This window comes from Rhinatrema bivittatum, chromosome 3, assembly GCF_901001135.1.
Source record: "Rhinatrema bivittatum chromosome 3, aRhiBiv1.1, whole genome shotgun sequence".
Lineage (NCBI taxonomy): Eukaryota > Metazoa > Chordata > Amphibia > Gymnophiona > Rhinatrematidae > Rhinatrema > Rhinatrema bivittatum.
In genome coordinates this window covers 587,525,045-587,542,581 of record NC_042617.1, presented here as the reverse complement: position 1 = coordinate 587,542,581, position 17,537 = coordinate 587,525,045, and the positions used below count along the sequence as shown (strand labels likewise).

General features: G+C 45.1%; 1 protein-coding gene across 3 annotated transcripts in view; it reads left to right on the top strand.

Annotated features, from left to right (window-relative positions):
• The window catches only part of WTAP (WT1 associated protein), a 158,974-nt gene that overhangs the window by 91,142 nt on the left and 50,295 nt on the right, over positions 1-17,537 (top strand). For all 3 annotated transcript variants that reach the window (XM_029596689.1, XM_029596688.1, XM_029596690.1), the window contains one exon: positions 10,428-10,555. In XM_029596689.1, coding sequence (XP_029452549.1) covers positions 10,428-10,555 — 128 coding nt within the window. The remainder of the gene's footprint in view (positions 1-10,427; positions 10,556-17,537) is intronic.

Sequence of the window (17,537 nt, the reverse complement as noted above, 5' to 3'; positions counted from 1 at the left end):
ACATCTGATCCATTTTTATAGCAAAGAGGAACAAGGTACTATTAAATTAGCACTTCAGGTCTGCACTTCGGACACGCACAAAGGGGCCAGCTCCTTTGTTGCAAGCGCCTTCGGTATTGTCGCTGTGCTTAAACAGGCCCTGCACCCTTGGATGGAGTCGGTGGGCGGACAGTAAACGAGGCAACCCTTGTGCACCAGCGTTTCCCTCTTAGGGCTGGGGGGCTCACCTGCTGCGTCCGGTGCTGGCTGGCTGAAGGAGGCCAGGCGATGGATCGTTCAAGCTGTCTATTTAAATGGGTCCTGCACCCTTGGATGGAGTTGTCAGTGGGAGTAATCTCGTTTCCTTGTTGTTCATCTATCCTACCTTTTTTAGGTTCTACTCCAGTGCCTTTGCTGTTTTTACCTTCTTAAACAGACATTTTTATTAAAAGTAATAAATTAAAAAAAACCCCCAAAACTCAAATAACAGGACATTTGGATCTATGTCCTTTCTTTAGTCAATAGCTGATCAGGTTATGAGTGGAGGGCACTGGATGGCAGTGGGAATAGGAAAGCTCTTGCCCTTTCTTCCCCCACTCCGACTTTTCTTTTCATTTTCTCTCTCTCTCCTTTTCCTCATGCTTTCTCCTTTTTTTCCTATCCTTCTTTCCATTCTCTCCTCCTTTGTTTTCTCCTTTGTCTTTTTCTCCAGTTCCTCTTCCCCTCTTTCTCATCCATTGTTTATCCTCTCTCCCTCGTCTTTTGATTGCAGTCATGCTAGCAGAATAATCTGGGGATCATTGGAGAGACTAGGAAGTACTTCTCTGTTCCTATCTCCCCAGCGGTCTCTTTACGGATTCTCAATATTTATTTATTTATTTCGAATTTCTTCTATACCGATAACCGTTTGCACATCGTATCGGTGTACATACAACTAAGAACTATTGGGCAAGGCCCTTACATAGAACAATAGCAAAAAGGAAGCAAAACTATATATAACGCGAAAGGAGGAGCAATAAAACGGGTATGTTAGGCATAAATTATACCCTGTATAATACATAAACTATAATACAAGGTAAAGAGAGGTTGGGAGTGGGAAAGATAAGGGTAACAATAAGGGGAGTATAGATGACAGGAGGGGGAGAGAGGGGTTTCTAGTGATTAAGAAATAACTTACTGGCTGACAGTATGACAATAAACTATGTAGAAGCAAGAGCAGCAGTGCAGGAGACATAAGTGCTTCTTGCTTATCGCTGTGTTTTGTATGTCCAAGTGGTGGATTTAAAGAGCCATCAAACTGCCATACAATCCACTGTAGATTGCTCACAACCAACAGGTAGAAGATTGGTATAAATTATATGTACATTGTTAGTAAATAGAAATGCATTACACATAACAGATGTTCCTATTATTAATTTGATCCTGAAAACTTGGGATTTAAACATTATTTAATGTGTATTCAACACATGCACTGAACTTTTAGCAATGGATGAATGTGGACTGGGCAAGGAAGGCAGTTGTTTACATGCATATTCACATTAACAATATTTTAAGCAATCTTCCCCACCTACTATTATTGTATCACAAATAATATTTAAAGGAATTCCAATTAAGTTTTAATTCATTAAATAGAAATAGCTGAAAATATGATTTCTTTTACTTCCTTTCAAGCAGTTTGGTGCACTGTTTTTGGTCTATATAAAAAAAAAAAAAATCACGAGGAAATAGCACATGCACGCATAATCAGTATATAATACAAAGAAAAAATATTAATGCAAAAGGAGAAATTACCACTTAACTGATGTCTTCATTAAAGAAAAGGAAATGAAGTTAATCTACGACCAATGGGTTATGCACCACTACCAGCAGATGGAGGCAGAGCAAAGCTGACATCACTGTTATATTCTCCTGCACGGACATCAGCTTGCCACTATTCTCTGCAAAAGCCAACTGTTCAAGAACTGGGTCACATCCGGATGGGCTGAGAAAAGGGTTCACCATCCCCCTGACCTCGAAACAGGCAAAAATCACCACCTGTACCTTCAAGGAATTTAAGGTCCAAGCCCTTAATCAACCCATCCTGCAAAAAATCCAGAATAAGCGGGATCTTAACTGAACGAGGATGAACCTCTTTTCCTCATACCAAGTCTCAAACACTCGCCAAACCTGAACATAGGCTAAGGGCTTGGAGAACTTTTATGGTCGAAGCAAGGTGGAAATCACAGTAGTAAAATATCCACACTTCAGCAACAGAGCCCTCTCAAGTGCCATATTGTAACTCAAAATGGAGTCTGATCTTTGTGAAGAAATAAGCCCCTGCTGTAGCAGATCCCTGTGGACAGGTAATCGGAGAGGCGAGTCCACCAGCAGCCTCCGCAGATCTGCATACCATAGCCACCTGGGCCAATCTGAAGCCACCAACCCAGTGTGTCTCTCGATCCTCCAAATCATTCTACCCAACATGGGCTGCGGGGAAAAGACATTTAGAAGCTTGTGTTCCGGCCACTCCGGCACAAGGACATCGATGCCCAAAACTTCAAATATCTCCTGCGAGTGAAGAAGTGAGGAACCTTTGCATTGTGTGATGTCACCAGCAGGTCTAGAAATGGGAGGCTCTAGCAGTCCACTATGAGTTAGAACGCATCATTTGACAATTCCCATTCTCCTGGATCCAGACTGTCTGTTGAGAAAGTCAGCTGATCAATTGTCTTTTTTTTTTCCTGAAACGTGTGAGGCTGAGATTACCAGGAAAATGTACTTCCACCTATTCCATAAGTTGGGCTATTTCCTGCAACACTTGCTGGAGAAACAAATAAACATGGGGGTAACTTGCTAATGCAGCTGTTACTGCCCTTAACCAATAAGCTTGATACTTTTGATTCAACTCTAACATTACTCTCTGCTTCAATTGCAAGAGGTAACAAGGAATTGGACTTAGACATCAATAAACAAGGACATGACTTTTACAGTCTCTGAAACTAAGTATGGGGGTAATGTGTACAGCGTGGCAGATTCTGCCATAAACTTGCTGGGAGACTGAATGAACCGTTTGGTCCTTTTCTGCAGTCATTTCTATATTTCTGTTTCTTTTGGATCTTCCCTGGCAATTGATGTAAGCCTTTGTCATCACATTGTCCGATTATCATTCGGACTGCTCGACCCTGTAAGTGGTTGACGAATCGCAAGTATGCCAACCGAATGGCATAGGCTTCCAGCTGATTGATTGCTTCAGAGAGACTCCTCTGTACTCAGGCACCCCTGTGCTGTCAACTCCTGACAGTGATTCCTCTCCCCCCCCCCCCCCCCCCCCCCCCCCCCCCCCCGGGAGGCTTGCATCCATTGTGAGTACTAGCTAGTCTGATGTTCGTGGGGGAATATCCTTCCTTAGGTGATCTGCTTGCAACCACCACTGCAGTTGGATGAAGATCTTCATTAATAACTGAAGCCATATTGAGTAGTCCTGACTCTGGTCTCCAGTGTGCGCTGAATAGGTCACATTTGCCCCCTTGCCCATGGAACCACCTCTAGGGTGGCTGCAATCAACTGGAGCACCTGTAGATAAGACCACACCATTGGGCATATTGTTTCTGTTAATAGTCACGCTTGCGCCATCAGTTTCTGAATGTGGACTGAGATACTCCAGTGTTTGGGATGGTTGAAGATTGCTCTTGGCCAAGTTCACCATCCAACCTAGTTCCTGTAACAAGATCACCTTGAGCAAGGCCTGAAGACTTTCATGCTCTTTGCCCGAATTAGCCAATCTAAGGTGGATCAGAATGCCATCCTTTCTCAACACTGCTGCTACAACCACCAGGACCTTGGCGAAGGATCTGGGCACAGTGGCCAAACCGAAAGGTAGCGCTTGAAACTGATAATGTCGCCCTAAAACAGCAAAACAGAAAACCATTGGTGCTCCATCCAGATGGGAAAATGCAGATATGCCTTTGACAAATCCAGACACACAAAAACTCCTCCGACTGTACTACTATCACCGACCGTAAGGTTTCCATGTGGAAATGAGTCACTTGCAAATAATTGTTGACTCACTTGATATCCAGAATAGGGCGAAGGAACCCTCCTTCTTGGGTACAACAAAATAAATGGAATATCTGCCCATATTTTCTTGTGACATGGGCACTGGGCTCATGGCATACAGGCTATGGAGCCTTGGTAATGTACACTCCTCTGCTTGTCTCTTCTGTAGAGAGCTGCAGGGAGACACCATGAAAACATCCCAAGGAACACTGAGAAACTCCAGAACATAGTAGTCTCTTATCACCTTCAGAACCCACTGGTCTGACAAGATCTCGACTCTCCTCCAGTGTAATAAATAAATAAAATAGGCAGGTGGCCCCTTATCTTCTGTTCCCCGGGGGTGAGTTGGCAAACCCTCATTGAGGGGGACAGGGGTCACTACTGCTTGAGCCCGCACCCCGTCTGGGCTGCCTGGGACAAAGGACTGAGACCTACCCAAAGGTCAAGCTCTCTAGAAGCCGCTCCTCTGTAGGGTTGAAAACATTTGAAACCCCTAACCCGATCTCTTGCGCCGAACGAGCACGGCACCTGCTCTTTATTCTCTGGTAACTAAGGAACCTGGGACGCACCCCACTTAATGGCCATTTTTTCCAACTCCCTCCCAAACAAGAGTAATCCTGTAAAAGGCAGTTTCGCTTAGACTTTGAAATTATATTGGCCGACCAGTTCCTCAGCCGTAGCTGATGCCTGGCCGCTATCACCGAAGCCATTCCTCTGGTAGAAGTGTGGACCAGGTCGCAGCCCACAACTGCCAAAAAGGTGGCTGCTGATTTCATCAGTGCCCTGGAATTCAATACAGATTCATAGAATTCTTGAGGAAGAAGAAAGCAAGAGCCAGCCACCAGGGAGCAGCAAGAGGCTATCTGCAAATTTATTGCAACAAGTCTTAAAGGCCTGCTCAAGGTTAGCCTCAATTCTCCTATCCTGCACATCTTTTAATGCCATTCCTCCTCCTACAGGGATAGTCCGCTTGGTGACGGCACACCAGTGCATCCACTTTTGGAAAGCACAGCTGCTCTCTCGCCACTGGAAACAGGGAATACAGTGCTTCCAAGGCTTGTCCCCTTTTAAAATAAGCATCCGGGCATGTTCTTGAATAACGTGCAAATCCAAGGCTCTCGTGCTAAACTTTCAAAAGGGAAACTTTGATAAAATGAGAAAAATTGTTAGAAAAAAACTGAAAGGAGCAGCTACAAAAGTAAAAAATGTCCAAGAGGCGTGGTCATTGTTAAAAAATACCATTCTAGAAGCACAGTCCAGATGTATTCCACACATTAAGAAAGGTGGAAAGAAGGCAAAACGATTACCGGCATGGTTAAAAGGGGAGGTGAAAGAAGCTATTTTAGCCAAAAGATCTTCATTCAAAAATTGGAAGAAGGATCCAACAGAAGAAAATAGGATAAAGCATAAACATTGGCAAGTTAAATGTAAGACATTGATAAGACAGGCTAAGAGAGAATTTGAAAAGAAGTTGGCTGTAGAGGCAAAAACTCACAGTAAAAACTTTTTTAAATATATCCGAAGCAGAAAGCCTGTGAGGGAGTCAGTTGGACCGTTAGATGATCGAGGGGTTAAAGGGGCACTTAGAGAAGATAAGGCCATCGCGGAAAGATTAAATGATTTCTTTGCTTCGGTGTTTACTGAAGAGGATGTTGGGGAGGTACCCGTAATGGAGAAGGTTTTCATGGGTAATGATTCAGATGGACTGAATCAAATCACGGTGAACCTAGAAGATGTGGTAGGCCTGATTGACAAACTGAAGAGTAGTAAATCACCTGGACCGGATGGTATACACCCCAGAGTTCTGAAGGAACTAAAAAATGAAATTTCAGACCTATTAGTAAAAATTTGTAACTTATCATTAAAATCATCCATTGTACCTGAAGACTGGAGGATAGCAAATGTAACCCCAATATTTAAAAAGGGCTCCAGGGGCGATCCGGGAAACTACAGACCGGTTAGCCTGACTTCAGTGCCAGGAAAAATAGTGGAAAGTGTTCTAAACATCAAAATCACAGAACATATAGAAAGACATGGTTTAATGGAACAAAGTCAGCATGGCTTTACCCAGGGCAAGTCTTGCCTCACAAATCTGCTTCACTTTTTTGAAGGAGTTAATAAACATGTGGATAAAGGTGAACCGGTAGATATAGTATACTTGGATTTTCAGAAGGCGTTTGACAAAGTTCCTCATGAGAGGCTTCTAGGAAAAGTAAAAAGTCATGGGATAGGTGGCGATGTCCTTTCGTGGATTGCAAACTGGCTAAAAGACAGAAAACAGAGAGTAGGATTAAATGGGCAGTTTTCTCAGTGGAAGGGAGTGGACAGTGGAGTGCCTCAGGGATCTGTATTGGGACCCTTACTGTTCAATATATTTATAAATGATCTGGAAAGAAATACGACAAGTGAGATAATCAAATTTGCAGATGACACAAAATTGTGCAGAGTAGTTAAATCACAAGCAGATTGTGATAAATTGCAGGAAGACCTTGTGAGACTGGAAAATTGGGCATCCAAATGGCAGATGAAATTTAATGTGGATAAGTGCAAGGTGATGCATATAGGGAAAAATAACCCATGCTATAATTACACGATGTTGGGTTCCATATTAGGTGCTACAACCCAAGAAAGAGATCTAGGTGTCATAGTGGATAACACATTGAAATCGTCGGTTTAGTGTGCTGCGGCAGTCAAAAAAGCAAACAGAATGTTGGGAATTATTAGAAAAGGAATGATGAATAAAACGGAAAATGTCATAATGCCTCTGTATCGCTCCATGGTGAGACCGCACCTTGAATACTGTGTACAATTCTGGTCGCCGCATCTCAAAAAAGATATAATTGCGATGGAGAAGGTACAGAGAAGGGCTACCAAAATAAGGGGAATGGAACAACTCCCCTATGAGGAAAGACTAAAGAGGTTAGGACTTTTCAGCTTGGAGAAGAGACGACTGAGGGGGGATATGATAGAGGTGTTTAAAATCATGAGAGGTCTAGAACGGGTAGATGTGAATCGGTTATTTACTCTTTCGGATAGTAGAAGGACTAGGGGACACTCCATGAAGTTAGCATGGGGCACATTTAAAACTAATTGGATAAAGATCTTTTTTTACTCAACACACAATTAAACTCTGGAATTTGTTGCCAGAGAATGTGGTTCGTGCAGTTAGTATAGCTGTGTTTAAAAAAGGATTGGATAAGTTCTTGGAGGAGAAGTCCATTACCTGCTATTAAGTTCACTTAGAGAATAGCCACTGCCATTAGCAATGGTTACATGGAATAGACTTAGTTTTTGGGTACTTGCCAGGTTCTTATGGCCTGGATTGGCCACTGTTGGAAACAGGATGCTGGGCTTGATGGACCCTTGGTCTGACCCAGTATGGCATTTTCTTATGTTCTTATGTTCTTAAACTAAAAGGAGATTCTTCTTTGGCTCAGTCATGGAATCAGCACCTGGCACCTCCAGCATTTTCATTATCTGGGAGATCAGAGCCGGCAACTCATCTCTATGAAAGAAACGCAACATTGTTATTCAGCTCCAACCCCAGAGGAATTTCTCCATCCTTCTGGGAGTAAGGATCGCCTTCATCATCTGTGCCATTTGGGTTCCTTAGTGTGACCCGCAGCAGGTGTAGATGTGCTCCTATGCTTATCCACAGCACCAAGTTTGTGGGGATCTGCAATCCTGAACTCTTAGGTTTGGCTGGCTTCAATGATTGTGCCTGAAGAAAGGACTGCAGCCCTTGAAAACTTCCACCCAAGAAAGGGCAGAAGGATCCATACCAAAACCAGGGGGTGTTGGTCCTGCACCCACTAAATTGCTTTCCCCTGCTAACAAACCAGTTATTGGAATTGGACCAGAGAAGGACTTGTCAGGTTTCACCTAGTTTTGTGGCTCCCCTGTTATGCTGGGAAGTGCCGGGCTCAGCAAAATGAGCCAGAGATAACTCTCCCTGAGCTTCCAAACAGCACTGACACAAGTTGGAGGGGACGCCAGGCTGCGATGCCCAAATATGGCAAGCAGCACAAAGGGTAAGGTACTTGGGCTGCTTTGTTACCAGTGCCATGGGTAAACACCCACTAGCAGCATGCTCCCAAGGGTGTCAGACAATTGTGCGCCCAACAGTGTATCTGCACAAATGAGCCTGGATGAGGTGCCCAAAACAAGCTCTGTCCAATTTGGACCCCCAAAATGTAGGCTCCCTCCAGAGCGCCCACTGGGGTGCACAAGCGCGAACCAATGTCAGACACTGTTTCACGGCAGATTTGCACATAGAAAAGCACGTGAATGCTGTGGCAGTGTTTTACGCTGCATATGAGTAAAGCCTGAGAACAGGCATAGCCAAAAAGCAGCTCAAGCTGCCACGATTCCCCAAGCTCCCCTGGAGGCAAGAATAGACATTGAATCTGTGTGCCAAGGCTTGGAGACCAGAAGGGGAATGGAATCCTTAATCCCGCCCCCTTCTTTTTTAATTTACTTTTTACCTGAGCTCAGCCCATCCTGACCGAGTATAGAGTCTGTCTCCAGCTGTGGGGGTAAAGGGCAAAGGCCTTCACCGCTGCGCTCTGCTTCCTGCTCCCACTAACCTCTCAGCTGTTTCTCTCTCTACAGCTAAGTCCATGCCGGGGAAGGATCTGCAGATATCACCTCAGGAAAACTTGACTGAGGGGAGGGGCTATAAGGTATCACCATTGGAGAGAGGGGTGAATTAATTTCATTCTTCTTTTTGCCTTTTTTTTTATAATTTATTCTTTATTATTTTTTAATGATTACATCATGAAAAACTCTACAAATATGTATGACAATATTTAAAGCAATCTTTTACATATCCAAAGCGGAAATTATTATTGTTATACATAAAACATAATTGGGGGAGAATGTTACCATATCTTTTAAGGAAAATTTAATTTCTAGTATAGTCCCATTTATCCTGCTTGGGACTACCATTAGACATAAAATTGCAATAAGTGGAGAATGGAGTATCTAATTTTCTTGAAGGCCCTTTACCTCTAACCTTTCAATTTCAGATACTGATTTATCTGTAAGTGAACCCCCAAATTTTTTCCCTCTGTAATTTATATGACAAAAACAAGGAAATTTTACAAAGAAAGTTGCCCCCAACGCCACCACACCTTCTTTTTGTCTCTTACATTTTTTTTTAAGCAATCCCCATTAGGGAGATGCACGTCCACAATCTGCTAGAGACAGAGAATATTGGTGGGCTGATGTTGCTGCAGGGATATATATATATATATATATATATATATATTTGTTTAGCAAAATTTACATTTTTACTAAGTGATTTAGTTGCGGAAGGGAAATTTTTAAAATTCAAAATATCTTTACCTCTGCATTCATTTTCAGTTTAGAAATTGAAGTTGTTAAACTTTTCTATCTGGATAGATTTGCCAAAATCTTAACTGTACTTCGAAGAAATAAATTCTCTTTAATCAGGGCAGCCTGTCTCAGACAGTGGCCAGTCCGGGCCACAAGTAGTTAGCTCTGCCCTCTCTCCAATTCTCTTTACTACCGTACAATACATCCCAGCTTGGCTTGCCTACTCTATCACACATCTCAATTATTCATTTCCTGCACTTCATAGTATTTCCCCATCCTTGGAAGGCTTTTACTACTGGGCATTTTATATATTGTAAAATGTTCCCAAGAAGACACAATTAGCATGTGATTATTTTCAAAAGCCTGGACTACAGTAAAACCTCTAATTTCGGATTTGTCTGGTTTATCCCTTTTGATGGTCAGTTGTAACAAATATGTTTACAAAAAATGCTATTTCCTGATAACCTTGCTAATTCCAATTGTAAAAAAGTTTTTGTTAAATTAGGTGTAGTATTTATATAGCAGCTAGATTTTATTTAGAAAAAAATTGTTATATTTCTTGAAAGAGTAATGAGTGATATAGTTGTCAGCTGATAGATCATTCCATTGTCCTATCTCCTAAGAATCATCTTCTTCCCCCCTCTCTGCCCCCAAGTATACTCTGTCGCTGTTTTACTACCAAACGTTTGCTGAAGAATTCAGTGCTTTTTAAGCAGTCTGCACACTAGTATTAATGTTAATGGGCAGTCATAGTACATACTCTGAGGAGTATATTTGCACAAAGTATCATCTTTCACACTGATGTGCAATCACTACACTAACTTTCCATCTGCTACTAATGGAGATATAAATGAAAAGGACTTCAGCAAACATCTAAAATGTAACTGATCAGGCTAGCTTGTTTTAGCTATTTAGTATGTAAGCTATTCATTTTTTAATAACTTATTTGAATGCTGGATAGATCCTGAATATGAGACTTTAGGTGACCAAACCTTTTGTTAAGGCTATAGTTTGCTAAGATGAAGAGTGCATTTCATATGTTTTGTACTTGCTACACTTTTACTTTTCCTTATCAGCTAATGATGTGACTGGACTGAGGGAGTCTGAAGAGAAGCTGAAGCAGCAACAACAAGAATCTGCCCGAAGGGAAAACATCCTGGTAATGAGACTGGCAACGAAAGAGCAGGAGATGCAAGAGTGTACGGTAGGTATTTGGAGCAGCAAACGTTAGTCAGCTTGTAGTACTGCCTGCCTCTGGAGTACATGTTTCTTATGATTAATGTATTTATGGGTGGTCTTAGCATTTATTTTAGGATTCTTCGCTTTTAAGGTATTTAAAATACCATAAACTTTGCGACCAAATGGAGAAAACCCATAATTATTGCTGCAATATGTGAACAAAATGTCAGTATCTAACTGCTGGGAGAACAACCACAAATAACTTGCCAGAGCTTTTCATTTGCTGATAATTTGCTTTGAAGTGTCTGAAAGGGAAAACAGAAATCAAATCAAAATAATCATCCATCAAATTTGGTGATTGCAGTTTGAAAAATAAAATTCCCATTATCCCTTCCCAGCTCACTTAACTTAACATGCTGATATTCAGAAGTTTAACAATGCAGATACTTTTGACTGTGCCAGTGGGCACTGGGCAAGTATTAACGGGCAAATTTTCAAAGGGCTGAGTGAGAAAATATCAGGATTTATGCCTGCGCCCGGGCCCTGCGTGCGCCATGCGCATTTTCAAAAAGGCCCAGCCACGCGTGTAAGTCCAATACACGCACAAATGCCAGGCTCTGAAAAAAGGGGCAGAGCGGGCTGCAACAGCACCATTAGCCACTGTCCCGGGGAAGCGGGTGCCGACAGCTGGCCAGCGCGCGGAGATTACTTCAACATGGACTTTCAAGTAAGTAAGAAAAAAACAAAAACTAGTAGGTAGGGGTCGGGAAGGAGAGGGGAAAAAGTAGAAAGGTTAGATAGGGGTATAGGGAAGTTCTCTCCACGTCCACTTCTTAAGTGGAGCGGACTGAGAGGGAATGGGGGAAGCCCTACTCGCTTGCCCCGAGATCTATTTGCTGTTCGTACGTCTCACTCTGTGTGTGAAACTGACCCCCAAACCCTACACCACCACCAAAACCTCACCTCAAGTTATGAGCTGGCTCCTACAGCAGTATAAATAGGTGACTATTATGTGTGCCACCCCAGATTCGCGCTCTCTCTTCCCCCCCCCCCCCCCCCCTCTCCCCAAACCCAAAATGCAATTTGCAATCTTTATCACGAAATGTGTTGCTGCCGTTTTGGTCATTTCCACAGCTTAATGCCAGGAGAAAAGGTGTAGTTATTTCTGGCGTTAAAAGCATGCGATAGCGTGCATTACACTATTGCACAGTGTGATAATGCACCTAATTTTCATTAATCCTGCCCAAACCCCTTCCCAATCCCGCCGCTTTGAAAAATTTGCATTCGTGCCATGCGCTACCATAACTATCACATCCATTATGGCATTAACGCATGCATTTTGGCGTTATCGTGGGCATTAATGCCATAACACATTTTGATGAATGACCCTGTAAAGCAGTTATGTTCTTTCAGAAGTGCTAGTTAAGGGCTGGGAGTCTCCATCTGTAATTGAATTCAGCTAACAGAGGTGGCTGGCAAGCATCTGCTCAAGATGTTAACCTTTTGACAGTATACAGCTGTGTTGAGCATCATGCTTGCATTTTTGTTTCAGGTTAAAGGAAAGCATGCATATGGGACAAAGAACTGCAGCTTCATAAAGGTGTTCCACTTCATAGCAGAGAATTGCTCCAGCGAACACTTGATGAACAATTATCAAAATTATAATTTTTACTGATTTAGAACAGGTGATAAAAAATAGGCTTTTTGAAGCCTATGTCTAAAGAACAAATAAAACACAAAATAGCTTGCAAGAGGCTGACAATTCTCTTTTAGACTACATAGGTTGAATAATTTTTAAACTTCATTCATGGTCACATTTAATAATGCAAAAATTGCCTGATTCATGTAAAATGTGGGCAGAGTGGTACTTATCAAATTCAGAATTTGTTGAGATAATTTCTTCTATGACATGGCTTGCTCCTAATGGCTCTGTGGAAGTTAAGACTTTAACCTGAAACTTCTTACTGCAGCATTGTGCTTGAGTCATAGGGCTTCTAGGGGATGATGAAGGTATTTAAAACTTGTATGGATTGAGGTAAAGTGATGCTCAGACTAGTTCTGTACATATGGCTGTGCCATTTCTCACAGGACAAGCAGGATGGTTGTCCTCACAAATGGGTGACATCGAGGATGGAGCCCACCACGGAAAACTTCTGTCAAAGTTTAAACAGAACTTTGACTGGCCCCTACTGGGCATGCCCAGCAAGGCACTGACCCTGCAGCCAGCAGGGGTCTCCCTTCAGTCTTCTTTTTTCCGCGCAGCAGTTGCCACGCGGTGGGAGCTCTCTAACCACGTTCCTGACAGGAATTTGGAAATTAATTTCCTAAGAAAATTTGCCCCTCAGGGGTCTCCCTTCGACAAATTTTTTAGTCATCTTACGGAACCCGGTAAGTTTTTTGCCTTCTTCCATCGACTGCCGTCGATTTTGGCCCTCGAGGCCTGTGCGCACTTACCGATCCCCAGCCTAAATTTTGGCTTCCAGCCATGGCAACGGGGTTCCGTCGTTGTCCGGATTGTACCCGGACTATGTCCATCACAGACCCCCACAGGGTTTGTGTAATGTGTTTGGGTAGTGGGCATGATGTCCTGACTTGCACCAAATGTGCCTTAATGACACCCAAGGGTCGCAAAGCCAGGATGGAGAAGATGGGGCTCCTCTTCCATGCACCAACCCCAACGCCATCGATAGCATCGACGTCATCGGAACCGGCACCGTCGAAGTTGTACCATCATCGTCAACCTTCCGGTGACCGTCCGCCATCGATCGCTTCTCGGCCGTCGACTCCCGTCCCTTCCCCGGATGGGCGAGGGGATCGGAAAGAAAAGCACCGCCATCGACTGCATAAGTCTCGGCCTGTCGAGGATCCACAGCCATCGACCTCTGCTCAAGCCGAGCCACCGACAAAGAAGCCGCGAACAGACCGGACGCCCTCCACGTCTCGTTCGCCGGCATCGAGGAAACCCTCACCCTCTCGGGGTGTGGGGGCCGTGATCCCACCGGTTACGGTGGTCCCTCCGGCCCTGCCTCAGCCTCCCTCTCCCGTCGAGCCGGGTATGGTTACCCCTGGTCTCCGGGCAGAACTGGACCGGCTGGTCCAGGAGGCCATCGAGAAAGCGATGAAGAAATTACAACCTCCATCGGCACCGTCTCCGGCACCGGTTCCAGTGCCGCCCCCGGCACCGACGCCGGCACCGGCTTCGCCACCGAGGAGGGAACCGACCACCGAGCCGTTGATACAAGCGCTAGCACCGCTACTGAGCCGCATGGAGGCACTCATGACGGCCCTTCCATCGGTGATTCCAGTCCCATCGACAACACCACCGTCTCCGACTGGTTTCTCATCGGCAGGAGAAACACCGTTCCGAATTCCCCCTTCCGGGGTAGTTCCATCGGTACCTTCTGGTATATCTCCACCAATTTATCCTTCGGCTCCATCGATTCCGCGCCAGGCACCGATTCCATCGGCAGCACCTAAGCCATCGATGCCATTTCTGGTTCCACCTACCGCACCGATTCCACCTCGGTTTCCATCGATGCCTTCAGAGCCTCAGCCAGGTCCATCAGGGCTACAAGCCACACATGATCCCTACGATACCTGGGGTGATGATGATGATACCTCTTCTGACACAGATCTGCCTTCGCCACCATCTCCTACAGAGAGTAGAAAACGATCTCCTCCTGAGGATCTATCTTTCATTAATTTTGTGAAAGAAATGTCAGAAGTTGTACCTTTTCAACTACAATCTGAAGCTGATGACAGACACCAGATGATGGAACTACTTCAATTTCTGGATGCTCCAAAAATCATCGCTTCCATCCCTATACACCAGGTGTTTTTGGATCTGCTCAAGAAAAACTGGGAATCTCCTTCATCGGTGTCACCAGTTAACAAGAAAGCTGACTCCACATACCTTGTCCAGTCAGCACCAGGTTTCCAAAAACCTCAACTGGATCATCGCTCTGTTGTGGTTGAGTCCGCGCAGAAGAAGGCCAAGCGTCTTAAGCCGCACTCTTCTACCCCACCTACCAGGGACAACAAGTTCCTGGATAGTGTAGGACGGAAAGTGTATCATGGAGCTACGTTGATTTCACGCATAGCTTCATATCAACTTTACATGACTCAATACAACAGAGCCATCCTTAAGCAGATGCAAGACTATGCTGACACATTGCCGGACCAATACCAACCACAGCTTCAAGCCCTTCTTCACAAGGGATTTGAGGCAGGGAAGCACGAGATTAGGAGGACTGCCTATGACATATTCGATGCTTCCACGAAGGTTTCAGCCACAGCCATCTCAGCCAGACGTTGGGCTTGGTTAAAGTCATCCAACCTTTGCCCAGAAGTCCAAGATCGTCTTGCTGATTTGCCCTGCTTAGGCGACAATTTGTTTGGAGAGCAAATTCAACAGATTGTGGCGGAGTTAAAAGACCACCATGAGACGTTGAAACAACTCTCATCTGTCCCACCTGAGGTGACCTCCAAGCAACCGCAAAAGAAGGACTCTAAAAAGTCGTTCTTTCGACCACGTCGCTACTACCCTCTGTCAACTAGGGCTCGTCCTGCACGGTCCTCTAACAGGCCTCAGCCTCGTCAGCCGAGAAAGCAAAGACCTACTGTAGCCCCACCTCCTGGGCCTGCGGCGGGCCTTTGACTTCCCTGTATTGAGCACATGCCATCTCCCTCTTCCACACATCCCTGTGGGGGGTCGACTGTTCCACTTCTTACACCGTTGGAAACAGATCACCTCAGATCAGTGGGTGCTAGCAATTATCGCACAGGGTTACCACCTCAACTTCATAACACTTCCGCCAGACTCCCCGCCCCTTCAGGCATGGAGTCTAACCAGCCATTTCACTCAGTTACATCAAGAAGTATCCCTTCTTCTACAATCAAATGCTATAGAACCCGTCCCTCCTTGTCAACAAGGGAAAGGATTCTATTCCAGATACTTCCTAATACCAAAGAAATCAGGGGGGCTACGTCCAATTCTGGACCTTCGGGCCCTCAACAAGTATCTGCAAAAAGAAAAGTTCAAGATGGTAACCCTGGGCGCCTTGCTCCCTCTGTTGCAAAAGGGGGATTGGCTGTGCTCTCTCGACCTCAAGGACGCTTATACCCACATTGCGATCACACAATCCCATCGCAAATATCTGCGGTTTCTTGTAGGCCACGACCATTATCAATACCGTGTCCTACCTTTCGGTCTGGCTTCTGCCCCACGAGTCTTTACCAAATGTCTCGTAGTGGTAGCAGCATTCCTAAGGAAGGAAGGTGTCCACGTCTACCCCTACCTGGACGATTGGCTAATCAGGGCCTCCTCCCAACACATAGCTCAATCCTCCCTAAAATTGACAATTCAAACACTCCTTTCCTTAGGGTTTCTTGTCAATTACGAGAAATCTTGCTTAGTCCCGTCTCAAACCTTATCCTTCATTGGAGCAGACTTGGACACCTTGCAGGCAAAGGCTTACCTTCCTCTTCAGAGGGTCCACACCCTAATATCCCTGGCTCGCCAGCTCCAGTCTCAAAACACTGCCACGGCTCGCCAGTTCCTCATTCTCCTAGGACACATGGCATCCTCGGTTCAAGTCACTCCCATGACCCGACTAGCCATGAGAGTAACACAATGGACTCTACGACACCAATGGATTCAAGCTTTTCAGCCTCTGTCCTCCATAGTCACAGTCACACAGGCCCTGCGCCTATCCTTAACCTGGTGGACAACTCAGGTCAACCTCCTTCAGGGCTTACCTTTTCTTCCACCGGATCCGCAAGTAATCCTAACCACCGACGCTTCTCACATCGGTTGGGGAGCCCATGTGGACGAATTACAAACCCAAGGGTTATGGTCCAAAGAGGAAGCCGAACACCAGATAAATTTCCTGGAACTTCGCGCAATCCGCTATGCACTCCGAACTTTCAAAGATCATCTATTCCATCAGATAATCTTAATCCAGACGGACAACCAAGTGGCCATGTGGTACATAAACAAGCAGGGAGGCACAGGCTCCTTCCTTCTGTGTCAGGAAGCTGCGCAGATCTGGGCGGAAGCCCTCTCCCACTCTATGTACCTCAGGGCCACTTACCTGCCGGGAGTAGACAATGTATTGGCAGACCAGCTGAGCTGTGTCTTCAAGCCACACGAGTGGTCACTCGATCCTCTGGTAGTGACCTCTCTGTTTCACAAGTGGGGTTTTCCCCGCATAGACCTCTTTGCGTCCCCTCAGAACCACAAAGTGGACGATTACTGCTCTCTCATTCGGAGCCAACACTTTCAGCCGAGAGATGCCTTCTCCCTCAAGTGGACGACAGGTCTGCTTTATGCATTCCCTCCACTTCCTCTTCTGTCAAGGACTCTCGTGAAGCTACGCCAGGACGGAGGAACCATGATCCTGATAGCACCCCACTGGCCACGCCAAGTGTGGTTTCCCATACTCCAGGATCTCTCCATCCGCAGGCACATCCCTCTGGGAACGGATCCGCATCTGCTCACTCAAAACGACGGATGCCTCTTCCATCCCAACCTCCAAGCCTTGTCCCTGACGGCATGGATGTTGAAAGGTTAGTCCTTCAGCCTTTTAACCTTTTGGATTCGGTTTCTCGTGTCCTGATAGCTTCACGAAAGCCCTCTACCAGAAGATCCTATTCATATAAATGGAAAAGGTACACATCATGGTGCACTTCTCAGTCCCTTGATCCCCTTTCCTGTCCAATCTCTAAGTTCTTGGACTATTTATGGCACCTATCAGAATCCGGTCTAAAGACCTCTTCCATTAGGATGCATGTCAGTGCGGTAGCCGCCTTCCATAAAGGTGTACAGGGTGTCCCTATTTCAGTACAACCCCTGGTAACACGTTTTCTTAAAGGCTTGCTCCATCTGAAGCCACCCTTACGTCCTCCGGCCCCATCTTGGGACCTTAACCTGGTTCTTGGTCGTCTAATGAAACCTCCTTTCGAACCTCTGCACTCCTGTGAATTAAAGTATCTCACATGGAAAGTGT